At 41.1% G+C, this 20,562-nt stretch overlaps 1 protein-coding gene across 1 annotated transcript in view; it reads right to left on the reverse strand.

Annotated features, from left to right (window-relative positions):
* Positions 1–17,911, reverse strand: part of KDM7A (lysine demethylase 7A) — an 85,853-nt gene extending 67,942 nt beyond the window's left edge. Inside the window, exon 1 of the mRNA XM_061198807.1 lies at positions 17,614–17,911. Within this exon, the coding sequence (XP_061054790.1) occupies positions 17,614–17,807 (194 nt within the window). The 5' untranslated portion in view covers positions 17,808–17,911. The remainder of the gene's footprint in view (positions 1–17,613) is intronic.
* Positions 17,912–20,562: the final 2,651 nt, after the last annotated feature.

Below are 20,562 nucleotides of genomic sequence, written 5' to 3' on the forward strand. Positions count from 1 at the left end.
GCGTGACAGGTGAGGCACTGTAGGAGGAGGTCACAGAGAAGAGGAAAGCCCCGGGTACCCACAAACCCAGGCTCTGGGAGAGAATGCTCCCCTGTGGTCGGTCACCACAGAAAGCTTCCGAAGTCATTGATGGGAACTGGCCGGAAAGCCTCTGCTTCGAGGGTGCCTTTTGCCCCATACTTCGTCACTTAATGGCTCAGTCAGGATGCTTTCCAAACTGCTTCATTGTTCTGACTTTTGTTCATGTGTTGTGTTTTGTTTTAATAATCTGTGGGGTTCCTGGGCAGTGTGAATATCTCCAGGACTTCCAGACAGATTCCAGGACCATTTTCTTCTCTTTCCTATATTTATTAATATTAAAGTATCCATAGGATACTGTATAAATGAAAAGGACCACAGTGGACTACATTCCAATTTCTTTGTCAAATAGGACCACTCATCTGACAACAGCTTTTGTGCATTAAAAAACACCAAATTACCTACAATGGTATAGCTTCCTCCAGCTTTTGCAGTTTCATAATTTATTGCATGATATCAGACTGTTATGATTACTAACTGATAAATAGAAGTCACTATGATGTTTGAATTTCTGTGTTTTGTGCTCAAGTAAAACACCTCCAGTTTACAAAGGAAGAGTTCAGCACTTCTCCACAAAGCATTCTGAAAGAGTTTTATTTCCCCCTCCCCATAATAAAATACAAATTGGATATGTCATTGTATTGCCTCTAACAATGATTTTTTGATGTATTAGAATTACCAGATGAATGCAACTTACATACTGGTAAAGAAGTATCTTACGTGTGCATAGTTAGTACGTTTAAGTTCATCAAACTTATATTTCAGTACCAGTGTTCCTTATGCTTCCTGTCTTTGATCAACAGTCCCTTTAGAAAATAAATTGTAAATAGGACTACAGCTAAAAACAATTTCAAAATGTATAATGTAGGAACTTACCTTAAGAATACGTAAATGCTCATCAAGAATAAAGATAAACACACAAATACATATACATTACAGCACTATTAAGTAAATACAAGAAAAAGAGAGGGGGAGAGAGAGAGAGAGAGAGAGAGAGAGAGAGAGAGAGAGAGAGAGAGAGAGAGAGAGGAGAGAAACCAGCTGAAGAATTCCTCAACAGAGAACCAGGTAAATTATGGTAAATCCACAGAATGGAATTCTACACAGCCATTAAAAAGAATGAGATATCTGTATATGCTGATGTGAAAATCTCTCCCAGACCTCCAGAATATTTTAATAAATGAAAAAGAGCAAGGTACAAAACCATGTATACCGTATATGAACCCTTCCATCTGGATGGAAATTCAAAATTGTTAATGGTGTTTACCACTGGGGAAAGAGGACTGTAGGAAGGAGACAAGAGACTTTCACTTTTCACTTTTTTTTTTTCCAGATGTTTATAGCATCTTTTTTTTTTTTCCACACACACACACTGTATTTTATTTTTACAAGAGATAAATAGACTGACACCAAGCATTGTAAATGGATGACCACAACAAAAGCAACAATGATTGCAATTACCAAACACGAAACACACTCATACTATGTCATAATATTGACATTCAATCCAGTAATCCTCCACTGTAACAGCTCCTTTACTTTGCAGTGAAAATTGATTTCTATATTCTTTGCCTCTGAGTCCTTGTGGGATTTTATTTTTTTAATTCAAACAGAAAGTCACAAAAATTATAATCATCCTCATCAGTTCACTCAGTCCCATGTAATTAATTTTTTTTTTCATCTTGACCTTTTGTTAGCACTTTTATGAGTTCATCAGTTTTTCATTAGAGTTCTGAAAATGCTTATTCATTCAGTTCAGCAGTACAGTTACCAGAAACCTGTACTTGTCAGAGTCTTTTCTATGAATTCCTTGAAGATGAAACCCTTTTATAGGAACATATTTGCAAAAGCATCAGAGTACACCCAGAACTGTCTGTAACTGACCAAAGACTTAAAAATGACCACGGTTAAAGATTTGATGAAAGTTCATAATAGTGCAATTGACAAGGAAATTTAGTTTTTTCTGAGATATACATTTTAAATAACTAGAATTATGACTTATAACATTATACCAGAACATATAAGATTTTTAGAAATTTCACATAATGTCTGAAACATTTATATTAACATACTTCCATACAGATAACCCAATGAAAGTTTAGTATTAGTTGTTTTGTTTGTTTGTTTTTTTATACTGCAGGTTCTTATTAGTCATCAATTTTATACACATCAGTGTATACATGTCAATCCCAATCACCCAATTCAGCACACCACCATCCCCACCCCACCACAGTTTTCCCCCCTTGGTGTCCATATGTCTGTTCTCTACATCTGTGTCTCAACTTCTGCCCTGCAAACCGGCTCATCTGTACCATTTTTCTAGGTTCCACATACATGCGTTAATATACGATATTTGTTTTTCTCTTTCTGACTTACTTCACTCTGTATGACAGTCTCTAGATCCATCCACATCTCAACAAATGACTCAATTTCGTTCCTTTTTATGGCTGAGTAATATTCCATTGTATATATGTACCACATCTTCTTTATCCATTCATCTGTCGATGGGCATTTAGGTTGCTTCCATGTCCTGGCTATTGTAAATAGTGCTGCAATGAACATTGGGGTGCATGTGTCTTTTTGAATTATGGTTTTCTCTGGGTATACGCCCAGTAGTGGGATTGCTGGATCATATGGTAAATCTATTTTTAGTCTTTTAAGGAACCTCCATACTGTTCTCCATAGTGGCTGTATCAATTTACATTCCCACCAACAGTGCAAGAGGGTTCCCTTTTCTCCACACCCTCTCCAGCATTTGTTGTTTGTAGATGTTCTGATGATGCCCATTCTAACTGGTGTGAGGTGATACCTCATTGTAGTTTTGATTTGCATTTTTCTAATAATTAGTGATGTTGAGCATCTTTTCATGTGCTTCTTGGCCATCTGTATGTCTTCTTTGGAGAAATGTCTATTTAGGTCTTCTGCCCATTTTTGGATTGGGTTGTTTGTTTCTTTAATATTGAGCTGAATGAGCTGTTTATATATTTTGGAGATTAATCCTTTGTCCGTTGATTCGTTTGCAAATATTTTCTCCCATTCTGAGGGTTGTCTTTTCGTTTTGTTTATGGTTTCCTTTGCTGTGCAAAAGCTTTGAAGTTTCATTAGGTCCCATTTGTTTATTTTTGTTTTTATTTCCATTACTCTAGGAGGTGGATCAAAAAAGATCTTGCTGTGATTTATGTCAAAGAGTGTTCTTCCTATGTTTTCCTCTAAGAGTTTTATAGTGTCCGGTCTTACATTTAGGTCTCGAATCCACTTTGAGTTCATTTTTGTGTATGGTGTTAGGGAGTGTTCTAATTTCATTCTTTTACATGTAGCTGTCCAGTTTTCCCAGCACCACTTATTGAAGAGACTGTCTTTTCTCCATTGTATATCCTTGCCTCCTTTGTCATACATTAGTTGACCATAGGTGCGTGGGTTTATCTCTGGGCTTTCTATCTTGTTCCATTGATCTATGTTTCTGTTTTTGTGCCAGTACCATATTGTCTTGATTACTGTAGCTTTGTAGTATAGTCTGAAGTCAGGGAGTCTGATTCCTCCAGCTCCGTTTTTTCCCTCAAGACTGCTTTGGCTATTCCGGGTCTTTTGTGTCTCCATACAAATTTTAAGATGATTTGTTCTAGCTCCGTAAAAAATGCCATTGGTAATTTGATAGGGATTGCATTGAATCTGTAGATTGCTTTGGGTAGTATAGTCATTTTCACAATATTGATTCTTCCAATCCAAGAACATGGTATATCTCTCCACCTGTTGGTATCATCTTTAATTTCTTTCATCAGTGTCTTATAGTTTTCTGCATACAGGTCTTTTGTCTCCCTAGGTAGGTTTATTCCTAGGTATTTTATTATTTTTGTTGCAATGGTAAATGGGAGTGTTTCCATAATTTCTCCTTCAGATTTTTCATCATTAGTGTATAGGAATGCAAGAGATTTCTGTGCATTAATTTTGTATCCTGCAACTTTACCAAATTCATTGATTAGCTCTAGTAGTTTTCTGGTGGCATCTTTAGGATTCCCTATGTATAATATCATGTCATCTGCAAACAGTGACAGTTTTACTTCTTCTTTTCCAATTTGTATTCCTTTTATTTCTTTTTCTTCTCTGATTGCCACGGCTAGGACTTCCAAAACTATGTTGAATAATAGTGGTGAGAGTGGACATCCTTGTCTCGTTCCTGATCTTAGAGGAAATGCTTCCAGTTTTTCACCATTGAGAATGATGTTTGCTGTGGGTTTGTTGTATATGGCCTTTATTATGTTGAGGTAGGTTCCCTCTATGCCCACTTTCTGGAGAGTTTTTATCATAAATGGGTGTTGAATTTTGTCAAAAGCTTTTTCTGCATCTATTGAGATGATCATATGGCTTTTATTCTTCAATTTGTTAATATGGTGTATCACATTGATTGATTTGCGTATATTGAAGAATCCTTGCATCCCTGGGATAAATCCCACTTGATCGTGGTGTATGATCCTTTTAATGTGCTGTTGGATTCTGTTTGCTAGTATTTTGTTGAGGATTTCTGCATCTATATTCATCAGTGATATTGGTCTGTAATTTTCTTTGTTTGTAGTATCTTTGTCTGGTTTTGGTATCAGGGTGATGGTGGCCTCATAGAATGAGTTTGGGAGTGTTCCTTCCTCTGCAATTTTTTGGAAGAGTTTGAGAAGGATGGGTGTTAGCTCTTCTCTAAATGTTTGATAGAATTCACCTGTGAAGCCATCTGGTCCTGGACTTTTGTTTGTTGGAAGATTTTTAATCACAGTTTCAATTTCATTACTTGTGATTGGTCTGTTCATATTTTCTGTTTCTTCCTGGTTCAGTCTTGGAAGGTTATACCTTTCGAAGAATTTGTCCATTTCTTCCAGGTTGTCCATTTTATTGGCATAGAGTTGCTTGTAGTAGTCTCTTAGGATGCTTTGTATTTCTGCAGTGTCTGTTGTAACTTCTCCTTTTTCATTTCTAATTTTATTGATTTGAGTCCTCTCCCTCTTTTTCTTGATGAGTCTGGCTAATGGCTTATCAATTTTGTTTATCTTCTCAAAGAACCAGCTTTTAGTTTTATTGATCTTTGCTATTGTTTTCTTTGTTTCTATTTCATTTATTTCCGCTCTGATCGTTATGATTTCTTTCCTTCTGCTAACTTTGGGTTTTGTTTGTTCTTCTTTCTCTAGTTCCTTTAGGTGTAAGGTTAGATTGTTTACTTGAGATTTTTCTTGTTTCTTTAGGTAGACTTGTATAACTATAAACTTCCCTCTTAAAACTGCTTTTGCTGCATCCCATAGGTTTTGGATCATCGTGTTTTCATTGTCATTTGTCTCTAGGTATTTTTTGATTTCCTCTTTGATTTCTTCAGTGATCTCTTGGTTATTTAGTAACGTACTGTTTACCCTCCATGTGTTTGTGTTTTTTACGTTTTTTTCCCTGTAATTCATTTCTAATCTCATAGCGTTGTGGTCAGAAAAGATGCTTGATATGATTTCAATTATCTTAAATTAACTGAGGCTTGATTTGTGACCCAAGATGTGATCTATCCTGGAGAATGTTCCGTGTGCACTTGAGAAGAAAGTGTAATCTGCTGTTTTTGGATGGAATGTCCTATAAATATCAATTAAATCTATCTGGTCTATTGTGTCATTTAAAGCTTCTGTTTCCTTATTTATTTTCATTTTGGATGATCTGTCCATTGGTGTAAGTGAGGTGTTAAAGTCCCCCACTATTATTGTGTTACTGTCGATTTCCTCTTTTATAGCTGTTAGCAGTTGCCTTATGTATTGAGGTGCTCCTATGTTGGGTGCATATATATTTATAATTGTTATATCTTTTTCTTGGATTGATCCCTTGATCATTATGTAGTGTCCTTCCTTGTCTTTTGTAACCTTCTTTATTTTAAAGTCTATTTTATCTGATATGAGTATAGCTACTCCAGCTTTCTTTTGATTTCCATTTGCATGGAGTATCTTTTTCCATTCCCTCACTCTCAGTCTGTATGTGTCCCTAGGTCTGAAGTGGGTCTCTTGTAGACAGCATATATATGGGTCTTGTATTTGTATCCATTCAGCCAGCCTGTGTCTTTTGGTTGGAGCATTTAATCCATTCATGTTTAAGGTAATTATCGATATGTATGTTCCTATGACCATTTTCTTAATTGTTTTGGGTTTGTTTTTGTAGGTCCTTTTCTTCTCTTGTGTTTCCCACTTAGAGAAGTTCCTTTAGCATTTGTTGTAGAGCTGGTTTGGTGGTGCTGAATTCTCTTAGCTTTTGCTTGTCTGTAAAGCTTTTGATTTCTCCATCAAATCTGAATGAGATCCTTGCCGGGTAGAGTAATCTTGGTTGTAGGTTTTTCTCCTTCATCACTTTAAGTATATCCTGCCACTCCCTTCTGGCTTGCAGAGTTTCTGCTGAAAGATCAGCTGTTAACCTTATGGGGATGCCCTTGTGTGTTATTTGTTGTTTTTCTCTTGCTGCTTTTAATATGTTTTCTTTATATTTAATTTTGGATAGTTTGATTAATATGTGTCTTGGTGTGTTTCTCCTTGGATTTATCCTGTATGGGACTCTCTGTGCTTCCAGGACTTGATTAACTATTTCCTTTCCCATATTAGGGAAGTTTTCAACTATAATCTCTTCAAATATTTTCTCTGGTCCTTTCTCTCTCTCTTCTCCTTCTGGGACCCCTATAATGCAAATGTTGTTGTGTTTAATGTTGTCCCAGAGGTCTCTTAGGCTGTCTTCATTTCTTTTCATTCTTTTTTCTTTAGTCTGTTCCGCAGCAGTGAATTCCACCATTCTGTCTTCCAGGTCACTTATCCGTTCTTCTGCCTCAGTTATTCTGCTATTGATTCCTTCTAGTGTAGTTTTCATTTCAGTTATTGTACTGTTCATCTCTGTTTGTTTGTTCTTTAATTCTTCTAACTCTTTGTTAAACATTTCTTGCATCTTCTCGATCTTTGTCTCCATTCTTATTCCGAGGTCCTGGATCATCTTCACTATCATTATTCTGAATTCTTTTTCTGGAAGGTTGCCTATCTCCACTTCATTTAGTTGTTTTTCTGGGGTTTTATCTTGTTCCTTCATCTGGTATGTAGCCCTCTGCGTTTTCATCTTGTCTGTCTTTCTGTGAATGTCTCATTTTCACTTTTTTATCCTTCTATATTGCTTGAATTTCTCACCAGATTTTTGGGGGTTTGTTTTTGTTTTTTAATTACAAGTTATGTGGTCAAAGGAGACATGGACCTTTTTTAAAATTCACCATTTTACTTCATATTGCTTAAAGCTAATAAATATTATACACTGAATTTTTCCTTTAATAACCAATAGAGGATGCTAATGAGCCAATGAATTTCAAAACTAGTGATGAAGGGAAAGAATCAAGTTTTTTTTTTGTTTTTAGGGAATTCCCCCATCTTATTATCATTATTTTTTAAATTTATTTATTTTATTTTTGGCTGCATTGGGTCTTCGTTGCTGCGCACGGGCTTTCTCCAGTTGCGGCGACCTTTCTCTTCGTCGTGGTGCGCGGGCTTCTCATTGCGGTGGCTTCTCTTGTTGCAGAGCACAGGCTCCAGGCATGCGGGCTTCAGCAGTTGTGGCATGCAGGTTCAGTAGTTGTGGCTCACAGGCTCTAGAGCGCAGGCTCAGTAGTTGTGGCGCACTGGTTTAGTTGCTCCGTGGCATGTGAGATCTTCCCGGACCAGGGCTCAAACGCACGTCCCCTGCATTGGCAAGCGGATTCTTAATCACTGCGCCACCAGGGAAGCCCAAATCAAGTGTTTAAATCTACCTCTCCTATACAAATGGTAACCAAAGGAGTAGACGAAGGAAAGTTTTCTCTTTATAGAAGTATTCCAGCTAACAAATGAAGAAGAAATTTTATAATTAAAATATCATTTTGCAACTGCTAATGAATGAATGAATGGATACTGGCATTGATCAATGGCAGCAAACACGACAAAAAGAGAAACAACCAGACATTTCATGCCTCCTGATAGAAGACTACACCACCCACTTACAAAATATTCTTGGCGGGAAAAACCTGAATCTGATCAAGCTTATCTAGCTCCAACTACCAATTTACAGGAAAGAGAGGAACATGTTGAAAGATACTGCAAGGATGTAATAAGCAAAATCCAGAAAGTGGAAAACTTTAGAGGATAAACAACCACTTTCTGCAACAAATAAATTGCAAAGGAAAAAAACAAACATGAGGAAAATCTACAGATCAGGGTTTTCCAACAGCAGCACTATTGACATTTAGGATCAGATAATTCTCTCTTGTAGGAGCTGCTCTGTGCAGGATGTTTAGCAGCATCCCTGCCCTCTACCTACGACATGCCAGGAACAACCCCACCCCATCCCCCTGCCAAAATAAAAAATGTCTCTAGACATTGCCAAGTGTCCCCTGGGAGGCGAAATCCCACCCAGTTGAGAACCACTGCTACAGATTAAGAGACACATCAACTAATCATAATGTGTGGACCTTATTTGGACCTTGATTCAAACTATAATACCAAAATTTACTGTATTTACCATTTACTATACCAAAATACTAAAAAATATTATGACATTTATGATACAACTGAAAATTTGAACACTGAATACTGATATTACACAATTTTCAATTATTTTTAGTTGTTTTAAAGGTATTGTAGTTTTTCTTAAAAGAGGCCTTATCTTAATAGATATACATGCTGAAATAGTCACAGATATAATGACACATCACCAGTTCGCTTCAGAATAACACCAAGTGCAAGGGAAATGGGGGCAGGGTTACATGAAACAAGATTGGTAATGAATGAATTGATAATCACTAAGGTGGAGTGATGGTTATCTGGAAGCCTATTATACTATCCTATTTATTTCTGTTTATGTTTGAAATTTTCTCCAAAAAACCCACAAAAATTGAAATTAAAGTCAAAACCATCATGGTGGCTAGCAACATTCAGATGAATGAGAAACCAACCCAGTAAGTGAATCTTCTTTTTTTTAACATCTTTATTGGAGTATAACTGCTTTACAATGGTGTGTTAGTTTCTGCTTTATAGCAAAGTGAATCAGCTATACATATACGTATATTCCCATATCTCCTCCCTCTTGCATCTCCCTCCCATCCTCCCTATCCCACCCCTCTAGGTGGTCACAAAGCACTGAGCTGATCTCCCTGTGCTATGCGGCTTCTTCCCACTAGCTATCTATTTTACATTTTGTAGTGTATATATGTCCATGCCAGTAAGTGAATCTTAACGTTCAACTAGTTTCCATTAACCATCCCATGGTATGCTTGCTCAAACACATGCAGGGGCTCTCAGAATATATAAACAGATGATTCTAAAAAAAAAAAAAAAAAAGAAAAAAGAAAAGAAAGAAAGAAAGAAGGAAGGAAAATGGCCCTCAGCCCCATGAAAAGTTGTTCAAACTCATTTGTAATTAGAGATATGCAGATCAAAACATGGATACCATTTGTCACCTATCAGATTGGCAAAGATTAAAAACATGACAACACATCCTGATGACAAGAATGTGGAGAAAGCTGCACTTTCCTACACTGCTGGTGGGAATGAAAGCTAGTCCAACCATTCTGGAGGGAAATCTGGTAATCCTGACAAAACAATGCACTTAATCTTCTGACCAAGTAATCCCACTTCTAGCAATCTAACCTGAAGATATACCTCCATTAATATGAAAATACATATGCACAAGGTTATTCATTACAGCATTGTTTGTAACTATAAAATATGATAAACAACCTAAATGCCCATACACAAGAAAATGGATGAATAAAACACGGTACATGCACACAAAGGAGTACCCTACAGCTGTTAAAAAGAATAAAGAAGAGCTCTATGAACTGACATGGAGTGATTTCCAGTATACACCGTCAAGTAAAAGAAAGCAAAGTGAAGAGTATTTATCGTATGCTACACAGTGTAAAAAAAGTAGATATACGAAAACACACAAGGATCTGCACATTTGTGGGAAAACGAACAAAAAACTCCACACAGAAAGGATAAACCAGAAACTAAAGAGAGTGATTACTCGTGGGGATCGGGGAGATGGGGGACCGGGAGGGGTAGGAGGAGTGAAGAGGGCAAGACACTTCTGAGTATACCTTTTCATGTAACTTCTGGCTTCTTAGAACCACAGTAATGTTTCACATACCCAAAATATAAACCAACAATTAAAACCAACCAGGACAGAGGAGGAATCCAAAATGCAACATAAACAGTAACAAATAAATCTGAACTATATTACAAATAAATAACACATTAAAGTAGAAGAAAAGAAGTTAACTTTAGAAAACGCTTTTCTGCCTAGATACTATAAGGCTAAAGACAAAAACAAAACAAAACAAAACCTACACACAAATACTGTAATCTACTTAGCAAACTGGGTTTCTCAGAAGGGTATGGGTTAGCAATTTGAGAACTACTTTATGTACTTTATGTATACACTAGGATTGAACAAATAAATATATTGTAGATAATGAGAGCTGCGTTTCTGTTAGTCAACAAAGTCATAAGTAAGGAAAGGGGGAAGTTTAAAATGAACCCTGTGGTGTTAGATTAGAATCAAAGGTATCACTATAAAGTTTTATGGTTTTAGTACAAATAGACATAAACGCAAATACAGGTGTGTGTGCATGTGCGTGATTAGAGTATTTCCTAGTTCTGTCCACTGAGAACGTCTAGAAGCAATGAGCCTACCAAGTGCCAGACCTTGGTTTCTAACAACCATTCTCCAATAAAAGGAACCAGGGCTCACACAAATACATACAAAAATCATATGTCGGACTTCCCTGGTGGTGTAGTGGTTAAGAATCCGCCTGCCAATGCAGGAGACACGGGTTCAAGCCCTGGTCTGGGAAGATCCCACGTCCCATGGAGCAACTAAGCCCGTGTGCCACAACTACTGAGCCTGCGCTCTACAGCCCGCGAGCCACAACTACTGAAGCCCACCTGCCTAGAGCCCGTGCTCCGCAACAAGAGAAGCCACCATAAAGAGAAGCCTGCCACTGCAACGAAGAGTAGCCCGGCTCGCCACAACTGGAGAAAGCCCACGCACAGCAACAAAGATCCAACACAGCCAAAAATAAATAAATTAATTAATTTTTTTAAAAAATCATGTTACCATTTATTCACACCATAATTAATGGAAAAAGTATAATATTAATATTAATGGAAAAGTAAGTAGGCAATCACTACAGTAATAAAATGTAACTTCCAAAAAGAATTAGACACTTGGTAGCAGCTGCAACATCAGCACTGACCAACTGTTCAAAAACCGTGCAAATTATTGTGGGGTTTCAAGTGCTCAAACCAACCAAAGCTTGCTTTATAATCAAATTCCTTTACTTACTCCTGTTCTGTTCTTATTCTTGAGCCCCACCATGTCAGACCATCAAATATAAAGGCATTCATTCCCTTTAGGTGATCAGTAAACTCAATTTCATACCTAAGAACGCAGGATGTGACAGCATATCAAGCAGAAATCTGCCCCAAACTGATGGTTTAAAAAGTTTTAAAGCTTGATGAGAGAACTATATGTTAGTGCCACTAAGCATTCTGAGATAAGACTCCATTTCACAACATATTTTAGTTCAAATAGCAAAATTGAGTATACATGTAGAATACTATTATAAGTGAAACATATGAAGAAAATACTCATATATTCTCCTATGATAAACTGTCACATCAAATAAAGATGTTGAGAAACTCAATAAATGGACTTTTTGTCTGTTACAGGGAGATACATGTTCACCTATTAAGTTTATAATACTAAAAGACTTGATCATTAAGCAGAAACGTAGATAAAACAAATTTTAAAAATAATTCCCATCCTTAACATTAAAAAAAATCAAAATACGTTCCAATAAGAAATCCATTATAATAAGGATGAAACAGAGTTAATTATAAAACTTTTCAAATAATGATTTCATACTCTGTTCCCAAGGCAGTTATGATCATTTTAAACATATTTACGCCAAAGAAAATAATTTTAATAAAGGAAAAAAAGGAAGATGTTTACAGATGTATTTCTCTGGAGCTCTGGCACATCTGTTTTACCTGCATCACACCCCTCCCCCACCCCCACCCCACGACAGAGACAGAGATCAGGTCTGGCTCTATGACCTTCTAGCTCTGCAACCCTGGGAAAGTTACCGACCTCTCAACCCTCAGATTCCTCATCTGTAAAATGGAGATGATAACAACACTTACCCAGCAAGGTTACAGTGAGAGTTAGATGAGTTAATTAATACAGCTAACGCAGTTAGAACAGTGCCTAGAACTTGGTAAAGCATTCAATAAGTGTTCGGCTGAGTTCCTGGGACTCTAAGAGTGAGTAGCTGAGAAACTCCTATCCAGTAGCATTATTCTAGGTAAAATGCTTCTATCCCCATAAACCAGTCTCTTCGTTCATTCAAACTTCAGGAATGAAAATTAATATAGGACATTTATAAATTACCAAAACCACTCAAACATTTAAAATCATCCCTCACCTGGATTATCACAATAGCTTTCTTACTCACCTGCCTGTCACCTTTGCCTCCCCCTCCAGTATTTTCTCCATGTAGCAGCCAGAGTGAACCTTTTAAAGGTTAAGTCAGATCGTTTATTCCTCCACTCAAAATATTTGACTATTTGCTCTGAGTGAAATCCAAAATTTTCTAGTGTTCAAATGGCTCCTTCGCAAAGCCTTCCATAATCACACCGTATGAAAGCAGCCTTATACCACCCCCAGTCCTCTTTCTTCTCCTAACTCAATTTTTCTTCACAGCACTTAGCATTCTTTTGCCATGTATATTTACTCATCTATCCCACTTCCCCACCATCCCCACCTCCACAGAATGTAAGTTACAGGATAGCAAGGACTTTGCTTTGTTCATCGTTATATTCCTAGCACCAAGAACAGCACCAGGCATACTGCAAACTGGGCCAAAGCCAACATCATACTTGATAAAACACAAGAGGCAGTCCCTTGTGTCCGGAAAAAGAAATGAAATAAAATTACAAAATACTATGTGTCAGCTACTAAAGTGGCAAATTTTTAATTTTTTAAACTTTTTATTTTAATGTTTGAAGTGTAATAAAGTTTTAAAAAAATCTTCAGTGCCCATACAGCTCAGTGAACTTTTTCATCTGTATACACTCATGTAACAACAACCCAAGACCAAGATATAGAACATTTCCTGCACCTCAGAAGCTCCCTTGAGCCTCCTCTCAGTAAATACCCCCAGAGAGGTGAGTATCAATACTAGTCTGACTTCTACTCAATTATGCCTGTACTTGAACTTCATATAAGTAGAATCAAACAGTATACGCTTTCATGTCGGTCTTCTTCTGTTCAACCTTATATCCGTGGGATTCACCCACGTTGTTGCATACATCAGTAGTGCATTCCTTCTTTATGGCTAAGTAGCATTCCATTTTATGATTATACCACAATTTATATAATCGACTATTGATGACAGTTAAGTTGCTCCAGTTTGGGGATAATATGAATAGTGCTGCCATAAATGGGCTTCTGGGTTCATGGGTATGTCTTTTGGTATCTGCAGAATGGCAACATTTTTGTTTGTTTGGGGGTTTTTTGGGGGGGCCGGGGGGAGGGAGATAATGGTTAATAATACCTTAGTGAGAATCCAGGGAAACGCAAGTAGGCAGTAGGTCAGAGTATAAACTGAAATAACCTTTCTGAAAGACATTCTGGCAATAGGCACAAGAAGCCTAAAAATATCTATGCCCTGTGACTAATAACTCTACTTCAAGGAAATTTCTTACTGAGTATTTACATGGGCCAGATCTTCTTCTAAGTGTTTTACATGTATTAACTCATTTGATTTATTCTAAGGAAACGATTAGAGATGCTCAACAATGGTTTATTCAGAAGGATGTCAATCAACCATGCATCATTAGGAAATAGAAGAAAAACTAGTAAACAAAGTAAAAAACTAACATGAGGAGAATGATTTTGAAATGTATTGTACGTCCATGAAATTAAACTCTATGCAGCCACTGAAAATGTTTCTCAAAGAACATTAAAGATATAGGAAAAAGTATACATTAATGAATGATAGGTAACAGTAGAATGCATAAAATAAATTCCTAGTTTTGTTTCATTTTTAAAAATACATACGTATACCTTAAATGTTAAAATACTGGTAATCACTGGAAGACATGGGTAATTTCATATTCTTGATTCTCTTCTGTACCTCCCAATTTTTCTACAATATGTTACTTTTGCCAATCAACATGAATATATGACTAACAAGACTAATAAATAAAGGTGTTTACATTATAATGGGGAGACAAAAGACATTATAATACAACTGAATTAGGGCAATGATGCCATTTTGCATAGGATGATATAAAAGCTCTATGGAAAGACATCTATCCTAGAGATTAGTAGGGGGTAGGGCATTGTCAAGAAAGATCTCCATTGTCTTACTTTCACCAAGGACTCAGAGAGGAAAAACTCCATCTCTAGGTTGGAAGGAACCTGCCCAGGAAAATCCTGTTAATTCCTCAGCTTGCTGCCCCTAAGGTATCAATTATATGTTGTACCCTGGGCACATGTTCTTTTCCCCTCTCACTTACAGAAAAGGCTTAGGCAGACTGAGGGACTGGAATTCCTGAACACCAAGGATGCAGTCAAAGTTCAAAAGCCTCAAACCTGGAGGAAGCTGATTCCATCTGCCCTCATGCCTGGCTAAAAAGCATCAAGGGAGGATCTTCCTTCCCACTCAGGATAAATTAGGGCAAAATCTTTTCAGATTTCCAGACATCAGAAACTCCAGGCAGAGTTAACCCAAATTTATACCAAAATCTACTGACTCCTTGAGTTTAAAAAATTCTTCTACTCGAAAAAAATAAAAGTACCAAGAAGTTATCCAGGAAAGACAATTCTCTGTATCCACCCTCCTACCCTCTCTTTCTCTTCTGCAGATGGACCATCCCTGGAAACCAAAGGAAAGCTGAGCATGGGGGTTAAAGTTGTACTTTGGTACTTTAGGGGCCAATTCTCACATAAGCAAATGACAGTTGTTTAATAATTAATACCTAAGGAACATTTTGCTGTGTTCAACAAAGCATTCATTTTGTGGTACAATAAACAAAGTAAATATTGATTACAGGAAAAACATATGGACCCCAAATTACCAATGTTTCATTAAGAATTAAACTTGCTAATAAGCATGGCAGGACATTATCACTAAATTTTCTAACTTTTGACATCTGAATCACATTAACTTATCAAGGATTGCTGGTCAAAAAAGCCCTGGGTTCAAAAAGCACTTTTCAAAGTCACTTCCACAGATATAAAGTCACACAAATCTATGTGACAAAGGAGACCATACTTGTTTTGGCCCTGCTCTCCCTCCTTCACACACACCCTCTTTATTCTCCCTTCAACTCCTCCTATTTACGAATTTGTATTTAAATGTATTAACAAAATTCTCCATAAACTACCTGCAGCTTTTCATGGTTATAGTGTTACTTAAATTAAGATAAATAAAATTGTAGTCAAAAATTTATTAACCCATCAAATCTCTACATTGTACCATGGGACAAATTTCTTATGCAGCTAAAACAGTTCTTTGAAAAAAATAAGTATTTACATAATCACCAGGGATTTGGGTTTTATTCTATATGTAACCTAGATTTTTGGATAATCTCTATTCTGGTTGCCTATGATGGGAAAAGAGGATGTAGAAATAGAATTGGCAAAACTTGGTATCTTCATATTTCAGTTTTACATACAATCAAAATATAGGCGAAACATCGGTTTCAAGTAATAAAGAAAGAACTTTACATAATTTATTCTTATTACAAAGCGGCACATTTGCAATAACATTCCCAGCATATACCAGACTATTAAAAGATTATCTGATATACAAAATAAGGATGCTGTCCTTCTTTTACAGTGACAATTTGTTGGGGTTTTTTTTCCCCCTCTGTTGTTGTGCTGTCAGAACTGTGCAACCTGAAAACTGATGAAAACTAGCTGTAGCTGAAAATTAAATAAAACCAACTGTACCTAGCACTAAACACTGACAAGAACGCTGTAATTTAACTGGTTTTCTCTCCCAGGTCCAGTAGAGGGAGACTAAGACATCTGGCCTGGTCGTGTAGCGTTTCTGCAAAATTGGGGAGGGGGGGAGCGGAGGCTGTATTTAAATGTCCTGCTGTCAATCAAAGGACACTTCCTACAATCACAGTCACCATATCTGCTCTTACCCGCGAGCGTACTCTCGCCCAGATACGACATGAAACGGTGCTCGGGAAACCTGCATCACCTAAAAGTGACCGCAGGCTTTGCCACAAGACCCAAATAAGGACTTTGGGAGCCCAACCTCAACTAGTTTCTTTGTTTAAATGCCTGCGAATCCCTCCCACGCCGGAGTCAAGAGGCTGTGGCGCCGCCCTTTATTAGCCTCACACTTTGATTACAAAACACACGAGTCGGCGGCTCGGCGGCGGAGGCGGCCCAAGCTCTCACAAACGTCAAACCCGAAACACAGGCGGCGGCCGAGGCACAGGGCGACACTCGCCGCCCCCGCCTCCCGACCCGAAATCCCCACCGTCCGGCGAAAGTTCGCCCGCACCAGGCCCCCGGGCGCTGGCCCCGGGCCGCCCGGGTGTCGCCGGCCCCTCGGGCGACGGGAAATTTCACTCTTTGTAAAGTTTGGGCTGCGGCGCGGGGGCGACGCGGGGGGTTGGGGACGAGAGGCTGTCCCTTCGGGCCCCGCTGCCCACTCCATCCGCTCCACCCCGGCCAGGACGGGCTGCGCCGGGGTGGCGGGTGGAGGCCACGACCCGAGCCGCCCCGCCGCCCCGCCCGGGACCCCCGGCCCGAACTTCCGACTGGCATCTTTCAAGTCCCCGAGAGTGCCTCATCTGTTGCTCTGTTTACTCCACGGAGCCCCGCCGGGCTGGCGCTACCGACGCCCCCGTCTCAGCGCCCCGCGGCCGAGGAAGTTTGATAAAGACCGGGAAAGGGGGCGCGACCGCGACCCGCGGGCGGAGGCGGGGTGAAGGACGGCAATTTCTGGAGACCCCGGGCCGGGGCCAGCCGGTCGCCGCCCGGAAGGAAGGCGCGGCGGCCGGCCGGGCACGGCGGCCGGCCGGGCGGCGACTCCGGGCCGGGAGCCCCGGGCGGGCGGGGCGGCGGCGGGCTGCGGGTGCGGCGAGGGGCGGCGGGCCGGGCCGGCGCTCCGCCCGCCGCCTCCGCCGGCGCCTGCCCCGGACGCGTCCCCTCGCCCCGGTCTCCCCCTGCCAACTTCTCGGCTGGTCCCCTTTGTTCCCGTTTGTTGTGGCGACTCTTCGCCCGGCCGGGCGATCCCACCAGCCCCCGTATCCCGCCCGGCGCCCGGCGAGCCCGGGGCCCCGCGCGCCCCGCTGCCCGGGCCGTGGGCTCGGCGCCGGGGCCCCTCGGCGCTCAGCGCGGCGGCCGGGCGGAGAGCGGCGCGGGCGGCCGGAGCGGCGAAGGCGGCGGTTGGCCGGTGGCCGGCGGCGGCGGCGGGGCTGGAAGGGGCTTATTTACCTGCCGTGGAACCAGTCCTTGCAGATATCGCACTCGATCATGAAGCGGTTCACGTCGTACGGCTGCCGGCACACACAGTACACCGGCGGGGGCGGCAGGGGCGCCGAGGCCCGGCCCGGAGCCGCTACCGACACGGCTGCCGCGGCGGCTCCAGCTGCTGCTCCCGCGGCCACCGCCGCCGCCGCTCCGGCCATCTTTAAAAAACACACACACGCTCGCTCGCTGCTCCGCTTGCCGACTGGAGCGAGCGCAGCCGCCAGCCAGCGCCGCCTCCTGCAGCAGCCGGAGCAGCAGCCGCGGCGGCGGCGGCGGCGGCGGTGCCTCAGTGCGCGCGCGCGCGCGGCCACAGCCGGGCGCTGGGTGGGGGGGAGGGGGCCGCGGGCGGCTGGCGGCGGCGCGCGCACGACGCGCGCACGATGCGCGAGGTCCCGGCCCGGCTCCTTCCGGCGCTCCGCGCGGGGCCGTGCGTCTCGCGCACGTCGTCCTGCCGCCGGCGCGCGCGCCCCGCTCCTCTCGCGTCAGCCCGGCGGAGGGACAGGCTGAAGGGCACGCGGGGCGGGGGAGGCGGAGGGAGGCAGAGGCTCCCTGAGGACACGCGCGGTGGCGCGGGGAGCGCGGCCCCGGGAGGGGGACAGCGGGCGCGTGCGAGCAGCCGGCTCCGGCGTTTCTGAGTGAACGCAGAGGCCGGGGAAGTTCCTGCGCAGTGAAAAGCGGCGCACGCTGCGTGTGTGCTCTGGCTCTGCGAACCGAGGAAATTAGAGCCCCGCCAGGGCCACCTCCCGACCCGGGGAGAATCTTAAATCAATTAGCAGCCGCCCCGCGACCTCCGTGGGTCCGAGCCGAGGATTAACAGCACAGCGAGCAGGTTATGCCCTGCTGTGGGGCAGGAGTGTGCTGGGGGGTCATTCAAACTTCCAAAACGTCCCACCCGAATTCCCACCGACCGGCCAGGAAATTATTGTTGATGGAACCACTGGTGGGTGAAGGAGGTTGTTCCCAAGAGGAATTCATTTAATGGCTGTGAGCCGAGAGGGACCAGCCTTGAAATGTGGGTGGAGAAAGGACCGGAGAGGAACCCGGCATGTTTATAAACAACACGACTTAGATGCGAATATTTTCAAGTTACCAGTTTTGAAGATAAGGATAAAATTCTAAATGACAGTGACACCTCGGAAAGGGACTACTACAAAAACCAGATAATACGGTACTTGGCACATAATTAGGCCACTAATAAAATATATTTGAATGAAAGATGAGATTGATAAGAATAAAAACAGCTAACACATATCGAATAAAAATAGATTGCCTTGTTATCATAATTACGCGAATTGGAAGGGATGTTAAGAATTATGGAATCACAGAACATTGTAAATCAACTATACTTCAATAAAATTATATATATATATACATGCATATATATAGGAATTATGGAATCAGATATTTGTAGCTAAATTTCGCAGGCATTTCTATCTTTGATAAAATCCCTATAGCTCCCGTCTCATTCAGGCCCAGGCAGAGAACCACTGATCTAGTCTAGCCTTTTTATAATTGAGGAAAGCAATTAACTTGCCTAAAATCTCAGATCTGGGCTTGAGCTAAAGTTTTTAAGTGTCTTTGTTCTACAACCAGTCCTTTTTCTACCACACCATTGCTTGTCACATATTTTGCAGGAAAAGAAACACCTAGAGGTCAGAGTTGACCACAGAGGGAATGAGTTTGAAACATATTTCTACTGGTGAAAAGAGAAAAGTTACTGTAACTCTGGCATATGTTTAGAGGCATTCTGGATTCAGGTAGTGAAAAGAGCCTTACATTCAGACCCTGCTTTGTAGAAGCTGTGTGACCTTGGGCAAGTCACTCCATTTCTCTTGAATTAGATCCTTGAAGATATCCTCAAAGAAAAAGTATAGATAATAATATATTCCTTAACTACCTCACAGAGGCTTTATCATAAGCAGAGGACATCATGTATTTTTAAAAGTACACTGTAGAGGATGTGTGTTGTCACGGAAGGGCAGGCAGTGAAAGCTATCATGTTGGAGCTGGGGTGAGAAGGGTATCCACACAGGGACGTGGCTGGGTAGGAGGTGTTCTCAATGCTGGAAGGGCCGCCTGGCCCTGGGATGTCACCATGGGTGGAGTGAGGAGGGTAGCCAAGCAGAGGAGGAGGCAGCAGTGGTGATGGGAGATTGGTTATGAACAAGAGGATTGATCCAGTAAGTAAATATATTAAGGAAAATGGGAGCCAATTTCTCACTGTTGAGGAACAGGTTACAAATATGGAAAGAAAACTAGAATGAATCTTTCAGTAGTGAACTGGTAATGGAGGTATCAATCTATTTCTATTTATAGAAATAAATATAGGTATATAAGTACATGCACACTCTGTCCACTGAGAGGGTCTGGGGCACAACAAAATGATGAGTATATCTAGCCCAGATCTTGCCTTGTAGACACCATTCTCCTCTTCATTTTTCTTCTTGGCAAAACGGCTGATTCCAGGACTGGAGAAGAGAAGTACAGGATGAGACTAGAGCCCCTAATTGTGCCAGAAAAAAAGGGCATATGCAAAGAATAATGGGGCATGTCAAAAGGACACAGGCCAACTTGTGTCCCAAATCTGGGACAAAATAAAAAATAATAATGTATTTAAACACATTGAATAACATAGGAAACCATACAGATGTAAATAACATAAATTGAAAGTTTGAAAAGGATTGGAATACTTACAAAGTTTCAAAGTATCTCCCCACAAAATTCTTACTAATTACAAAGAGAATTAAAGTAACTTTACAGTGGAGAAGTCTGGCAAGCACCATCTTAATCAAGCGATCAAGGGCCATCAGTAATGGGACAAATCAGAATCATGCACCACCTGATAGGATCCAGTGAGGATACTAGCATCACTTCTGTGTATTTTTGCCTGGTCCACTTAGTTGAGTCTCCAGT

The sequence above is a fragment of the Eubalaena glacialis genome, chromosome 8 (assembly GCF_028564815.1).
Source record: "Eubalaena glacialis isolate mEubGla1 chromosome 8, mEubGla1.1.hap2.+ XY, whole genome shotgun sequence".
In the NCBI taxonomy this organism is placed as follows: Eukaryota; Metazoa; Chordata; class Mammalia; order Artiodactyla; family Balaenidae; genus Eubalaena; species Eubalaena glacialis.